At 43.2% G+C, this 13,489-nt stretch overlaps 1 protein-coding gene across 1 annotated transcript in view; it reads left to right on the top strand.

Moving 5' to 3' along the window:
* LOC130371258 (protocadherin-15-like) overlaps positions 1-13,489 on the top strand; it is a 191,955-nt gene that overhangs the window by 67,407 nt on the left and 111,059 nt on the right. The window contains exons 14-16 of the mRNA XM_056576975.1: positions 3,970-4,119; positions 4,427-4,518; positions 4,738-4,839. Of these exons, the coding sequence (XP_056432950.1) occupies positions 3,970-4,119; positions 4,427-4,518; positions 4,738-4,839 (344 nt within the window). The remainder of the gene's footprint in view (positions 1-3,969; positions 4,120-4,426; positions 4,519-4,737; positions 4,840-13,489) is intronic.

The raw sequence follows: 13,489 nt of genomic DNA, 5'->3' as shown, positions 1-13,489 counted from the left end.
GTTTGATTGAAACCGGACCATGCTGACTGGGGTTGTAAAGAACAAGATAGGCTTCTTTCCCTCACAGACATAACGACTGTAGAGTCCCAGTCTACCAGCCTCTGCATGACTGCAGCTGCAGATACCGGAATCTGCCCCCCAACTTCAAATCGTTCCCAAATCTACGTTGAAAACCATGTAATGTGTCCCCATCCTAAGGCACTGCAGAGAGAGATGGGACAGGAGTCCACAACAGTTAATGTACTGAATAGAGACCCAGAGTGGAGGAGGCAGATGTAGAGGTTTCATAATCAATTACTGGAAAGAGAGGGGAAGAGAGGGAGAGGGAAGAGGAAGAGACAGAGGGGACGAGAGGGAGAGGGGGGAAGAGAGGGAGAGGGAAGAGGAAGAGACAGAGAGGGGACGAGAGGGAGAGGGGGGAAGAGAGACGGAGAGGGGAATAGAGGGAGGGGGAGGAGAAGAGATACAGAGAGGGGGCGAGGGAGAGAGGGGGAGAGAGAGGCAGCAAGAGCCAGGATTCCTCATCGATTCAGATATTAGAGAGAGAGAGAGAGAGAGAGAGAGAGAGAGAGAGAGAGAGAGAGAGAGAGAGAGAGAGAGAGAGAGAGAGAGACAGAGAGACAGAGAGACAGAGAGGCGCTGGGTTTCCTAATGACCTATGGTACCGGAGAGAGACATACTTCTATACTACTTAGATGAAGAGGAGGAGGATGAGGAGGAGGAGGAACAAGCAAAGGGGGAGGAGGCAGAAGTTGAAGTTGTTGCAGAAAAGAGGGATGACAAGAACAAGAGATGAAAGAGAGGGAGGGAGGAACGTGCCGTGCATCCTTTGGCAATGCAAATGAAGTGTTTCCCAGGGCAATAAAGCCCTTTGAATTCATGAAGAATTTAGACAAATTTCTCAATAGAATTGAGAAAAGACGAAAGAACAATCGAAAGAAAGAGCGCAAGACCATTCCCCACGTTGGGCGAGTTAGAAAGTGAACATATTATACATATTGTATACGTGTATAATAGAATAGAATATATGTCCTCTGTCAGTGCTTTCAACACCCTGGCCATTCCCTCAGAACACACCCATTGACGTTATCTTCTCTGGTTTCGGTGTGAGCGCAGTCGGCAGCACAATGAGCAGCCAATACACGCGGCGCAGCATTTCCGCCTAAGACTGTACATCATCCCCCCGCCAGCCTTTGTACAGGCTGCACGATGTGTACACATACGCGCTGTGTGTCTTTTTGTGTGTTTGTGTGTGTGTCTGTTTGTATGTGTGTGTGTGTGTGTGTGTGTGTGTCTGAAGGGTTGTGGGTTGTGCTGGTGGTGTGATGGTGGTAGGTGGGGGGTTAATCATACTGCAGTAATCATAGAGAGAGCCCTACAAGACAGATAGACTGCTAGGGTTATAGGAGGGGGAGATTGTAGTGGGGGGATAGGGGGAGGGGGGATCCGTCATACCAGTCAACGAAGATGAGTTCTCTTTAAAAGAATAGATGAAGCATGCGCCAAAATACACTTGCAGGGAAGATTGGAATTTATTTCTTGCCCGGTATTGAAGTTAAGTATACCGTCGTCATACTTTGGTGATTTTGGTTGTTTTACTTTCAATCATTTTAGTTGTGAGTATGAAACAAAAACATACGCTTTTATTGTGTTAACTGCCGGGAGCCTCGGGTCTCATTTTGCGGCTGGTTTTTAATGTCTCACATCAGCCAGAGCCATATCAGAAAGGAGAAAAAACCAAGAGGCAGTTGGTTGGAAGTCATTAGTCAGCCCATTTGCACTCCTTTGTGTGTGTGTGTCTGTGTGTTTGTGTGTCTGTGTGCCTGTGTCTGTTTCTGTGTGTGTATGTGTGTGTGGGCCCTGCACTTCCATGCCATCAGGCCTCATTGACTCTGCTCACTCTTCTCTTTCAATGCGGAATTGTGAGAGCAGTTCTTCTTTTTTATAATCTCCCGTCGTTTCGTTTGATTTCTTACGCCCAACATAAAGGTGGGAGACACTGGGAAGCATACTGGAAAGTGTGAGAGAGACAGAGACAGAATGAGGGACGGTTAACGGAAGAGAGAGAGAGAGAGAGAGAGAGAGAGAGAGAGAGAGAGAGAGAGAGAGAGAGAGAGAGAGATATAAATAAAGTGCGAAAAACCTTTCTAAAACCAGCGGTAAAGTAGAAAAGGAAAATAAACTCCCCGTTCAGCTTTTCACTGAGAGAGTGAGAAAGACGGAGAGGGGCGAGAAGAGGTATTGATAATGCCATCTGTCTGCAGTGTGATGAGATGCTTTAATATTAGGATATTTATTCATAAGAGTTCAGGCCATCAGAAGGAGGTCTGCTGCATTCCCTCTGATTCCTCACACGTCAGCAGTTTGACTTCAGTAAATGACGGATAAAGGTTGAGTTTCCTGCGAGCCTGAGCATGCTGTTAAGACGGTTGGTGTTTGTGCATGTACAAGGAAAGGGTTCTGGGGTTTGGTATCAACTGAAAAACAGAAGGCGAGGAGAAAAGGAGGGCTATGGCTAATATGGAACCAATATATCTTCAAAGAAAGGGGATTGCTTTATTTTTGTATTCATGTTAAGGTCACGGCAAAGGTGAGCTTATTGTCTCCGCTTAGAATATGCAATTTTTACTTGGTAAATGGATTGCATTCATATAGCGCTTTTTAACCGTTGGCAATTCGAAGTGCTTCATAATTAGTACCTGACATTCAGCCAGTTACACTCATACGTTCATAGACAAATTCACAAACTGACGGCGGTGTCTTGCCGATAGGCAAGGGAATAGCCTGCTCGACGGAAGCAGTTAGGCTTAGGTGTCTTGCTCAGGGACACCTTAACACTTATCTAGGAGTAGCACGGGATCGAACTGGCAACCTTTCGGTGGCCGCCTTATCTTCTCTTTTGGTGTCCGTTCTTTGTTACGAATAGAGCAAGGCTGCAGTGCAAAGCTGAACAGTTGAGTTTGTCTTGGACCAACTGCCGATGCAGACTGGAGAATAACACGCAACCTACTGTTGCAGAAAATTAACTGGAGAGAGACAGATGGCGGAATGATAGATAGTTAATCCATTACTTTATCCATCTAGATCTACTCTATTATTATTATTATGAACATGAGTGAGTTAAAGATAGGGAGAAAGTAAGCGGTTTAGAAACACACAACTCCTACAACAATAAAATAGTAGACAAAAGACCAACAAGAAGAGCATCTGAGCTCAAAGGAAATCCAAAACAAAGCTATCAAGAAGCCAAGGAGACAGCTTTACCGGAGCTGTCACCGTGGCAACAACACTGTCCACCTTTAGTATAATGTAAGACTTTTGTTTACCTTTGGCATATCCCATAATGTGGATATCTCTCCCAGCTCGGCAAAGTCAACTTTAAAAGGGCTTTAGAGTTACACAAAACTTAATAAAATTAGTAACTTTTTGTAGCATTAAAAAGGTGTGTTTTATTACCATGGAAGTCATAGAGGCTAGGGTGGCTTAGCCTTGGATATAGACTCATCTTGCATGTTTAATTTGATCTGCAGATAAGGTCTGGCACCCCTCCTTTACAAAAAGATTTCTGCATGGTACGAGAGACACTTACCAATCTCAACCATTTATCTAATGTGAGGTGGGATGAATACGCACATGGTGAAGAGGAGCGCCGAAGAGACCTTTTCAACAACAACAAAGACGGCTGCCGCTGATGTAGATCGGTCTGTTGATTCTGCTATCGATCCAGTGTTGAACCAACTGGACACTGTCTTAACTCAAAGTAGAAGAAGAAAGAAAAACAAACGATTGCATTTAAAGCTTTTGTTGAGAATAAGTCTTTTTTCTCAGTGCTGCGTCACCCGTTTTGTATTGTGAAAAAATGGTGATGAAGGAATCATTCAACTATTTGTTAATTTTTCATTCTTTCTTTTGCTTGTCATGCTTTTGTTAGCTTTATTTCTTAATTTGACTGTCTCTCTCCCCTTCCAGGTAACAGCGTCCGATGGCGTACAGGAGAGTCTCCCGGTTACCGTTACGATAGAGGTTCTGGACGCCAACGACAACACCCCGACGTTCTCCAACATCTCCTACCATGTCAACCTGTACACAGACATGCTGCCTGCAGACGCCTTCCTGCAGGTACACGCACACGCACACGCACACACACACACACACACACACACACACACACACACACACACACACACACACACACACACACACACACACACACACACACACACACACACACAACATCACAATTATCCATCATTAGGACCTTTGCTTTACTTATTTAGCATAATCATTGGCTTGGTGTATGGCGTGTGTGTGCGCATGCATGCATTTGTCTGTGTATGTGCGTTTGTGCGCGCATGTGTGTGTCTGTGTATATGTGCATGCTCACCTGCTTGTGTGTGTATATGTGCATGAATTTCCCCCTCCCCAGCTGTCTGCAGTAGACGAGGACGCAGGTTCTAACGGGGAGGTGATCTATCGCATCCTGGCAGGCGACCGGGGACACTTCGTCATCAACCAAACGTACGCACCCACCTACCTCCCTGAAGTCAGCCGTCTCTAATCCCTACTTTGACTTTATAGGTTTACATTTTGTCATTTAGAAGATGCTTTTATTCAAAGCATAAAATAGATAAGAAAAATGTTATAGTGCTGCACAATCTGGATTCATGTACTGGACCGAGTAGAGCGTAGCCATGGGAGTATTGCATTTTTGTATACCTTCGACCTATGACCTTACAGGACTGGGGTCATCACTGTGGCCAAAGGAGTCAGTCTTGCGGTGGGTCGGAGCTACGCCCTGACTGTTGAGGCCATGGACAGCTGCGAGGAACCCAACACAAGGTAGGCTGTCGGTACACCTATCCTCCTGTCTGTATGAAGCTCAATCAGTTTGATTGTTTTTACTTCAATGTCTTAGTCCTGTCTGTCGGTCTGTTGATTTCTTTTTTTCCGTCTGTCTACCTCTAATCCGGTTTGCCTGTCTGTTTGGTCTGACTGACTATATTTCTGTCGATATTTCTTCAATCTGTCTGCCTGTCTGTCCTTCTGCCCATCCGTATGTCTATATATATATGTCTGTCTGTCCGTTGTATCCCGTTGTATCTCCTAGCTCAAACTCGCCCACTACTCTTCATCCAACAACAAACCATCTCCACTACTCCTCCTCCTTCTCCCACAACTTCTTCATCCCTTTGTTTCAGAGTGCGACAAGTGTTAAAGAACAACATATGAAAGAGGTTTAGAGAGAGAGAGAGAGAAAGCCTAATGAGAGGGTATCGCTACCAAAAAACGACTCTGTTTCTGACGGTTGAAAGGAAAATTATAGCGCCTTTCAGCTCCAAATAAGGGCCGCTGTCTCTATTTTGGGGGGGAAAGAAGCAACTTGAAGTAGCGTTATTAAGTGTGACACACAGTCTGACATGCTAACAAAACAAATCATAAAAAACAACCGTACACAAAATACAAGGACGCTTTGTCTTTGTTGTAGAGGAAGAAAGGCTAAACTGTATTTTTTTTGTTTTTGCTTTTCTCCCAAACTTGTTAGCACTGTGTTAGTGCTGTGGGAGGGCTGTGTTAGCACTGTGTTAGCGCTCTGCTAGCGCGCTGTTAGCACTGTATTAGCGCTGTGTTAGCGCTGTGTTAGTGCTGTGTGAGCACTGTGTTGATGTGTTAACGCTGTATTAACGCAATGTTAGCGCGGTGTTAGCGCTGTGTTAGTGCGTGGGTCCTGTGGCTTTACAGAACGTTGCTGCCTTTGCTCGAAACCAATAGCAAAGTCAAATTCAAGATTAAATCTTCTTTGTGTCACATTAACATGTCCTGGACAAAATTAGCACTAGTCAAGACCAAGTAGAGATTTTGTGAATTTTTCATTAATCTCAATTGTCCCTCCTGAAAAAAACATCATGTCTCATGAGTTATCTACATTCTCGTACAAGCTTGCCAATTAGTCTCGATATAATGGAAACAATTCCATGCACAGTTATGTCTCAATTTATCTGATACAAAACAAAAAAAGGCAAACAATTCACCCAAATGAGTTGCACCAGATAAATGATCTCTTAACGTTATGTAATGTTTTAGAGTTATTCACGTTATTAAATGTACGGGCCTACCTCCAAATGAGGAAATGAGCAGAAACCATGATGCCGGGCATAGATGTCAGGTCCAGGAATACAACTCAACCCAATACAATCTCAAGAGAAACAACAATTGTGTGGACAGTACCATTGTGGCAGTATCTTGAAGAAAAAAATAACCTGTAGATTCAATCATTGATAAGTGCCCAGTAAGCCCCTTTTTCATTGCAAAAAACAACTGTAAAAATAATCTTCTTTTGCATTTCCCATGATGACTTGGTGTGCCCTGTGAAATGTCCTCAAGATTAAGTTCCTAAAGCACTAATTAAGTTAGTTCTCGACAAATCATTGTTTTCGTGACAAGAATGGGCATTGGTTATCTGTGTGTAAAAGTCTGTTATGGCATGATCTGGGAATTTTTATTTATTTAATTGAACCATGGGAAATCAGTTGGGACAATCTTGAACAGATTTTTTTGTGTTATTTCTTGTTTTTACAGCAAAATATAATACAGTGGGGAGTATTTGCTTGGGTTGGGTGAGGTTGCACACATGTTGTGCATTTAGTAATCAATGTGCACAGGTTAAAACAGCCATCACCACACATTTGAGGGATCTGAAACATTTGTTCTATGTATCGATGCACTCCAAAACTATGCAATAACCGGTTTCAACTCTATGTCCTGGTCATTGTGGGAGCCCAGTAAAAGCCACCTAGGGGCATAAGGCATCCGACGTTTCTACATACCGTTAGTTAATTGAATTTTTAATTGTTTCTAAAGTATCACACATGGGTCCTCATATACAGGGATGGTTGATTACTTCAATTGCACATTTTAGAGAATAAATCAGACGAGGAAGAAACATTGGATATTAATAATTAGATCTCTTGTAGGGCTCACATTTCTCAGATTTGTCAAATGAAAGTCCTAGACTCGTCTCACATTTTCCTCTTTATTAAAACCCAAACAATTTAGCCAATTTGTTTTGGCTAAACCTACAAATTCATCTATTTTTCCCCCCTTCATTACTTCTGAGAAACTCTGAGGATAAGTATCTCAGATACAAATGATCACAGAATGATTCATAAATGAGATTCTCAATTGACCAGAATGAACAACAGATAAGCAACATATTTGTTCCGAGAGGAAGCAACTTCCATTTTCACTAACCCTTTTTTCAAGGACATTACATCGCTCATGACCCACATTTGTAATATCATGCTGAAAAGATGAAGGCTCCGGATTATTTAACATATGTGTACATTCATTTTGGTTTGAATTATTAAGTACCACAATGTATATTGAGTTTGAATTTGAAAGCTCAAAGTCCCCACCAGTATTGTGGACAAGGTGTGTGGATTGGCTGATTGGGATGTTTGGATGGATCGAGTGATGGGTGGATGGATGAATAAATGATGTGATGGATAGCAGGATGGGGGGGATTGATGAGTCGATAGATAGAGGGATGGATAAACTGATGGATGGCTGAATGGATGGAGTAATATTGCTAAAATGCAGCCGTTTCTCACCCAGGCAGATACCGAGAGACTTATGCATGCTTTTATTTCTAGCAGGCTTGATTACTGTGATGCTCTCCTATCTGGTCTACCTAAGAAAGCTATAAATAAGCTGCAGATAATTCAGAAAGCAGAAGCACGTGTGCTGACCAAGACCAGAAGGAGAGCACATATCTCACCTGTCCTAAAGCCCCTTCATTGGTTGCCCGTCAGTTCTGGAATAGATTATAAAATCCTCTTATTGTTTCTCAAAACACTCAATAGATTAGCGCCCGAATACTTGTCAGACATGCTGATGTGTGCTCCATCTAGATCACTCGGGTCCTCTGGCTCTGGCCTTTGAGTCGCTCCCCGGGGGAGGACGGAGACCTATGGGGGGGCAGCATTTAGTGCCCATGGTCCTCGCCTCTGGAACAGCCTGCCGGAGGAGCTGGGGACGTCACAATCTGTGAACACCTTTAAAACAAACCTTAAAACAAACCTGTTTAGCTCAGTATTCTCTTCGTCTGTATTCCTTCTCTTTTTCTTTTTCTTTTTTTACATTGTATTGTTAAGCACCCCGTCAGAGCTGGTCAATGTGGCCCAGGAAAGGGAAGTCTGGGGCCCCCTGCTTGAGCTGCTCCCCCCGCGACCCGACCCCGGATAAGCGGATGACGATGAGGATGAGGATGTTAAGCACCTTGGATTGCGATACCGGTTGATTTGATTTTTGGTTTGATTTAGTGATCCACGGCAGCTCACAGCTCCTCCACGTCCGAGTACCCGTCCCATGTTTTCCTCTGTTGGATAGGATGGAAAAGCATTGGATATATTCTACACTGAGATCCTATAGTAGAACTCATTGATCTAAACCAGTACAACAACTCTTATTTTCTGTGTTTTCCTCATTCTCCTCCTGCTCCTCCTCCTCCTCCTGCTTCTCCATCTCCTATTGACTTGGTCGCCGGACAATGAGGGGCTTAGAATCAAACGTTGCCCACTCTTTCTCCCCTCCGGCCTCCATCACCAAGTCGATGCAATGCGAGTTCACAAAGTTTGAACAGATTTCTGGCTGTGTCCCTGCACGTAGGTAAAAGAGGGGGTCAGCTCAGGTGAAGACCCAATGTAATCAGAAAGAGAAAATAAACTTATAGGTGCAGATAGAGAGGGAGATTGTGGCAGAAAGTTTGGCCTTGAGTGAGTATTGAGTGTATTGAGTTTAGCTTGGCTTTACTCTCCTCAAAGAGTGAAAAAGTCACATTGCAGTCAATGTAAACGGAACAGGACTGGACACCAAAACCAACACCATCGCGTCACAGTTTGAAACAGATGTTTTCAATCTACATGATCCTGCAGTGTTGACAACTGAAATCAGCAGGCAGTTGAACAAACCATAACAGGAATTCAGATTTTTGCCTGGCACTTTTCTTATCTTTTGTGACCTTCCAATGCCCCCCCACCCCACCCCCCCTACATACGCCCAACCCTGCAACAGCCAGGGCTGTTATACTGGCAGACAACAGCTCGCCTGTTGGGAGCAATTTAAGGTTCTTGCGTTTGTAAGCCACATTCACACCACAGAGCATTCCTGCACCGATTAGTCGTTTTTTTTAATCTCACAAATCAGACATTAGATAAATCATCTAAATTCTGATAGAAGACTAGTTCAAATCTGGATGAGCGGAGCGTTTCGCTTTCTTTGGCTTTGTGTTGGTTTTGACCAATCATTTTGACAGAGGAGGGCAAAGACAGCCCACAGAATGTTTCCAGTAGCCGATGGGAGGACAAAGCTAAATATATTTTACTGACGTAAGATTCTTAGAGAAAGAGTTTGTAAAGGTTTTCAATCATCACTGTGTAGACAGGCCAATGTAGACATTTTGTTACGTTACATTTACTAAAATCTCCCCTGAGCTCCATCTTACCACTCACATTTGAGTTTCTGTTTGGTTGGTCATGGAGAGTAGAGTTTAGAGTAGCCTGACATGGCCAGGCAACCTTGCAATTGCGTGTTCTTCTGAAACCTCTGTGTATTTCTTATCTCCACGGGGCGTTTTCAATAGACCTACAACAAATCAGAGCAATGAAACATGACACACATCAGAAGTAGCCATCTTAGTTGCTTTTGTAAATGCCTCAACATCCCTCTAATCTGGTGCTCCTCTTTAAGGCTGATTCATAGCTCCGGGTCCGGACGAAATTCGTCCGTCCGTACCAAACGTTGTCTCCGGGACTACCCTTCATACCTCTGTCTGGTTTCAGCGTTGTTATGGATGTTACGCAATACATCCTCTAGAGGGCAGTGACTGTTGTGTCATAAATTACCGCCACGACAATCGCAATCATGGCATCTGTAGATGAGATGATTTTGCTTTGTGTCATCCGAAATCTGCAAAAAAAAGTGTAGACCTACGCGGCGGTGGCATGTGACACCAACCCGCAGATTCTCTCCTCAAAATGTTGCGCCATTTTTAAATGATCAGTTACAACTCATTGCCAAAGCAGGTGAACAATAAAATAAAAAGGTCAGGTAAATAGTATAATAAAAGTATAAAACGTTGAATACAATATATATACCTATAAGATATTATGCTACTCTCGACCGCCTCGATTTGCGTTGGTATTGCTCCGTTTCTCCCGGAGCACTCCCGATTCGTAAGCTCAGAGGCGACGGACCCACTGACGGACGAAATGATCTCCGGGACCGGACAAAAGGCATCCTTTCCGTATTTACCGTAGGGTGTGAATGGGCCTTTACACTCAACCATTCAAACCCGCCCCATATTAGATCAATGGTTGTGATTGGCGCAAACCGGTCCAGGTCTTGACGTGAGGGGGGCCAGATGCATATGCCAGAGCAAAATAAACAATAGGTTTCAGGTTCGTCTCGTTCCCCGGCCATAGAGTAACCCCATTTGGTCCAGGTATGGGATAACCTGCTCCACTGAGACCAGACATTGCTTAGTTGTCTTCTAAAACACAGTCACACCACCAAACCTTTTAGATATCAATATCCTATTTTCTACATTCTGACACCACTAGACCTGACAGTGACAAGGTGATTACACCACTGGCACACCTTTGAACATTAACACATTGTTCAATGATTTTTAAACCAGTGTCAAACCTCGATGGCTTCAGATATTGACTAGTGGAGCTCAAACCAGAGTCACACCATTTGAGTGGTTGCACCCTACACTTTTTCAATAATTAAAAAGAGTGACACCTGTGACTCCAGGCGTGGATGATTTTAACACACACCCATTACCACCCTCCCCATCGTCATCACATTTGGAGATAGAAATGGTCTCCAAATTCCCCAAAAATCCCATCTCTGTAGCTACTCTTACTTCGTGCCAAAATTGTCAAACTTCTCCCATGCGCTTGATTTCAATGAGTAAGAGAATCAGAATAAACTGCTACTCTCCACTCTTAATGACAAACTCCAGTTTGTCGTTAAGAAACCTGACATAGCAGCACTTTTTGTGCCAGATTTTCTGTACTTGCTCCATTAATGATTGTGGGCGTTGATTGTTCTCGGCCTTGCAGCTTTGGCTGAAAAGCGTTTTAGAAAGCATATATAGCATATTTGGAAAGTTTGAACTTGCTGTCAAGGATGAAACCATTCACAAAGCCCTTTTACGACTCGAGTGTGTCTTTGTGCCGGTGATTCTACAAGAGAGGGAACAGCAGCTATGTGATTATATCTGACACCAGATGGAAAATGAATAGGTCGCAATACATATTTATTCAAAGCTGTGCCTCGATAAGAGGGACAGAAAGAGAGAGAGCAAGAAGGACGAGGAACAGTAGGGGAAGTGAGAGATGAAACAGATCAACTGGGTGGATTAAAAAATTAGGAGGATAAAAGGGACCATCAAACGTGAAACCACTTTTAGGCAATGCAAGGCAAGGCAACTTTATTTATGTAGCACTTTTCATACTTGATTTACTTCGAAATTGCTTCTTTATTTCATACTTGCAATAAAATGCCCCTACTGGGGCTGCCCTTGCAGGGGTCCATACACCCACAACAGTACAAGACCTTTGAATAAGGCCCAAATAGCATTTAATTTATTCATAAAAAATAAATCAAACCCTTTCTATCGTTAAATAAATGTTTTACCCACAGTACACGTCCACCTGGACAGTAGAAGGTATGTTAGAGACTCCCGGCTACACCATGACCAAGGCAGGCTCTTGAATACCCAGCTCCACCAGACCCTTCATTAAAATAGCCCAAAACAGAGATTTATCAGCGAATTCACACTAGACTGCAAAAATATCGTTCTACAACGGTGAGTGCTAGTCAGAAAGCGAGCAAGAATGACTCTTAAACAGGAAAACCCGACAAAATTAAATCATGGCCGAACTGGCTAACCCTAGCTGCAACGACGCCATAAGGCCTCTGTCTAGCAATAATTCAGATAGAGAACCGGGGATACTAGCAGAGTGGAGAAAATAGTGATTCTTTCCGAGACAATAAAGTAGCCCTCAACCGACTGCAATCATCCATGGTAAAGCAGCAATTGGGAAAATGGACGGAAAAATTACAGCAGCGGAAAACCATATAGGCGCCACGGAAGACCGAAACATACGTCAAGAAAGAACGAGTGATACCAAACTGACGGCTAAATGTGAAAGGGGAAAACCGTCTCCGGCGCAATAACATTTGTTTCTAACTGACTCTTTCTAAGCTGGAGCTGCAGGGAACTTGATGTTAAACTGCAGAGAGCGCACAGAGCGCCCGCTCCGAAGCCGAAGGATGCCCATGCGCCGCAGAGATCCATTATTGTGCGCTATTCCGGACCAGTGTGAAACTGACAGTACTGCTAGAGGCATGGAAACAGCAGGAAATCCAATTCCAGGGCCAGAGGGTGTATTCTGACCAGGATTACTCACCCGACAGGCAAAGAAAGAGGAAACGAGTCTGAGGTGATAAAGAAACTAAAGGAGAAGAATGTCAAACCAATTCACCGTATCCCACTCAGCTTAAACTTTTTCTGGCGACGGGAGTGAGGGTGTTCCCCTCGCTGCGGAGGCTCAGCCATCATTGGATAAAATGGGGTTCGACGTCGAGGTGGACGAGCGGGACAACACGGGATAACAGCAAAACTTCATGCAAAGACGAATGTATTTTTAAATAGATGGCCGCCGGTCATTGCTTGTTTTGGTTGACCACCATGAAGACCAGCTCTTGTTATTCTTCTCAGTGAATTTAAACAGCATATCAATAGGACTTTCGTTAAACAACAGGTCAAACATTGCATTAAATGTAGCTCCTACTGCATTTTTGTAAAAAAAAATTGGGATCCCTTTTTCCATTCATTTGCATTTTAAATGGTTGCCTCATCTGTTCTTCTGCCAAATAGTTTTAGTGTAATTGAAAATCAATTAAACCGAAGCAAATGTGACTTTGAAAGGTTATCAGTTTCCCGGCGTTAATTTTTGCTTTTGGATGAAGTTTAATCATCCAATTCCTACTTGATGCAAGTGTACCGATGAAAAGAGCAACTTATATTTGCAATTATGTGTGTGTAATTGTAATTGAGCCGTATAAACATAATGTATCTGTATGACAGAAGAACATTATCATGAAAAAGTGTTATAGAAATAATGTCGGCAAGGTAAAAAAAGTTCTAAAAATAAAGTTCACTTTAGTCCAAAATATTAAAATGTAATAACGTTACACACTTGAAGGATCACTGAAAAGTAAGCAAGAATGCTGTTTTAATAAGGTCCGTTTTTCAGTTATGTATTTAGTTTGAGGAATCACAGAGGGAAAAGACATTGCATTTTCTTCCGCTGAAACAATTTGACTGCATTTACGCCACATTTACTGGCGTAATATACACATTATAAATATAGCGGTAAAAACCTGCCATTCAAGAAAGCACTGCAACCTTTCTGTACCA

The sequence above is a fragment of the Gadus chalcogrammus genome, chromosome 18, assembly GCF_026213295.1.
Source record: "Gadus chalcogrammus isolate NIFS_2021 chromosome 18, NIFS_Gcha_1.0, whole genome shotgun sequence".
Lineage (NCBI taxonomy): Eukaryota > Metazoa > Chordata > Actinopteri > Gadiformes > Gadidae > Gadus > Gadus chalcogrammus.
Note: the sequence above shows the minus strand (reverse complement) of the source record. Positions and strands in the feature narration are given on the sequence as shown.